The 2,372-nt window shown below is 55.6% G+C and overlaps 1 protein-coding gene across 1 annotated transcript; it reads right to left on the bottom strand.

Annotated features, from left to right (window-relative positions):
* Positions 1–1,442: 1,442 nt before the first annotated feature.
* On the bottom strand, positions 1,443–2,177 carry SDRG_04936 (hypothetical protein; the record flags this gene model as incomplete). Its single annotated transcript, XM_008610629.1, has 1 exon — positions 1,443–2,177. One exon carries the CDS (start codon positions 2,175–2,177, stop codon positions 1,443–1,445), a length of 735 nt encoding a protein of 244 aa, XP_008608851.1.
* Between the last annotated feature and the right edge of the window lie 195 nt (positions 2,178–2,372).

The raw sequence follows: 2,372 nt of genomic DNA, 5'->3' as shown, positions 1-2,372 counted from the left end.
TTTGTGAGAAGGTCAACCCGTCGCACCACGGAGACGCAGCACATCGGCGCCTTCAAGCAACCCAAGTGGGTTGGTAAACGTGAGAACGAGACGCAACGGCGAGCGAGAACGAGTAGCTCGGTCGATCGTTGGTATTCGCGCGTAGGCAAGAGTGGTTGAGGTGCCAATTTGCGATACTCAGCGGCGAGCTACTCGCCTTGGGACGCCGTGTATGTGGTACAAGCAGGCGCCTGGTGTTCGCATTCCGTCTGGAGCGAGGCGGTGAGGCGATGGCACCCAAATCCACGCTGGAAGCGGCGTCCGTGACACTCAAGACTGGCTTTTGCGCGCTTCAAACGCGCGCTTTTGAAGTCAACGCGAGCTCCAGGCTGGCCGCTTGCATTGGTGCTTCCAGGTTGCTACCGTCAGGAGAGACATCGATCTTATTAGAGCGTAGACAGACAGCCACATACCGTCGACAGGCGCTGGAGACGTCGCCGTTGAGGCCTGATTCGAGGCGTATGCCGAAGGGACGTAGCACATGGAGTGTTATAACTTCTGAGCACGCGCCATGGCAGTTGATGACAAACCGCTCCCATCCGGCAAAGACCCGCGCGGTTTGCGCAAATCCGCGATGCGCAACCACACCGGCTGGACCCGCATCCGGATACTGGACGTGTGTCAACTCATCGCGGCCGTGCTCTCGTTGCAGTCGAACGGGGTTCGCAGTGCGAGTACGAAGTAATAACTTGGCGCTTGCTAACAAATCTTTATGGTCCTTCGACACGCGGGTCTTTTCTTGCATTTCGTTTTTGCGCCAACTTGTCCTCGATTATTGTGAACGAACACGTTGTCAACGGCTTGTCCTTCCAAAGGGCAAAAGAATACGATAACATGGCGTGATACCTGGACCGGTATCAGTCTACAAGGACTGTTGTCCGTGGCACACCATGCTCACCCCTTCTGTTGGCGAAACCCGCACCGAGAAATGCACAGAATTGTCGTATCCCAGATTGATTGCGCATTTGTTCACTTCAACTCGTCCATTTGTGAAACCGATGAGCGCTACCCATGAGCGCTACCTGGCCTCTCTGATATCTCAGTCGACACAGGAATGTTCTTCGGCGCCTGTGGCAGCAAGAACGCCACTCGCATGTGACCAGCCATGACTCCTTTGCATAAGGAGAGATGCTGAAATGTCATGCCAAGGGTTGAAGTCGAGTGTCATGACAACTCGTTTCTAGTGGTTCCGTGCATTGGGTGCGTCCACGTACTAGGCGCGAACGCCTCCTCGTCTCAGCGCTTGATTGCGTTGCATTTCAGCTTGGATAATAGCGTTGATGGATGCGCTTCCTTTCCTGTTGTGACCCCGTTGCGACCCAAGAAGGAAAAAGCTTACTCACGAATCGAATGACATTCTACTATTACAAAGAGAGGTAGTTTTGGGCTATAAATGATGCGATCTAAAACTTGTAGTGGGTCCGGTTCGTGTACACAACCTGCTGGTACTCGACGGGGCAGAACGGAAACACCGTCGCCGACTCGGTCGGCGAGAAGAGCGCAATGCCCGTCTTGATCGACACATAGATCGCAAGCGCTGTCGTGACCACCATCGACAAGACAGCAAAGCACTTTTCGGCCTTGGAGAGTTTGACCCAAAACGTCTTGAGGTAAAACGCGATCGGCAGAATCATGCAGCACGTCGACGTCGCCGATGCACCAATGAAGTCGAGCAGATCGCCAAACTTGTCCTTGAACGCAATCGCAACCACGACGCAGAGCGCAACCATGATGGTGCGAAGAACCGCAGCCTTGAGGTACGCACCCGGCGCCTTGTACGCCGCCGACGGGTCGTCATGCTGAAGGAGGTCAGTACTGAGGTCCTTGGGCGTCTCGAGGTCGATCACGTCGATGTCCTTGGCGATACCTTCTTGCTTGTGCAAACCCAAGACGACGCGTTCGGCCATAAACATGGCCGGGAAGAGCACAAGGGCAAACGCAATCACAATGTGGAGGTGCATGAAGAGGAAGGCGAGAATGACACCGCCGCGCGACGCGGTGAAACCGAGCTTGGAGCCGGTAATGGCAAAGAGGAGGTTGCCGGGGATCTGGCAGCCGACCTTGAAAACACCGAGGACCGAGACGATGAGAAAGCAAAACGAGACAAGCACCAAGGTGACCGTGATCACGCGCGGCATACGCTCGGGCTGTGAGTGCTCGCGCTGGAGCGACGGGATGATGATGCCGGCGCCGTACGAGAGCGCCAAGCTGCCAAAGACGGTTGCGACACCACTGAGCGAGATGTCGGGCGACGGCGGCGAGACACCTTCCGGGATTTCGATGCTGCTCAGCAAAAAGTAGATCGCGATCGCGTCCGAGAAGACAACACCGAG

Source organism: Saprolegnia diclina (genome assembly GCF_000281045.1).
Source record: "Saprolegnia diclina VS20 unplaced genomic scaffold supercont1.12, whole genome shotgun sequence".
Lineage (NCBI taxonomy): Eukaryota > Oomycota > Saprolegniomycetes > Saprolegniales > Saprolegniaceae > Saprolegnia > Saprolegnia diclina.
The sequence above is the reverse complement of the archived record's forward strand: the minus strand, read 5'-3'. Positions and strand labels throughout refer to the sequence as shown.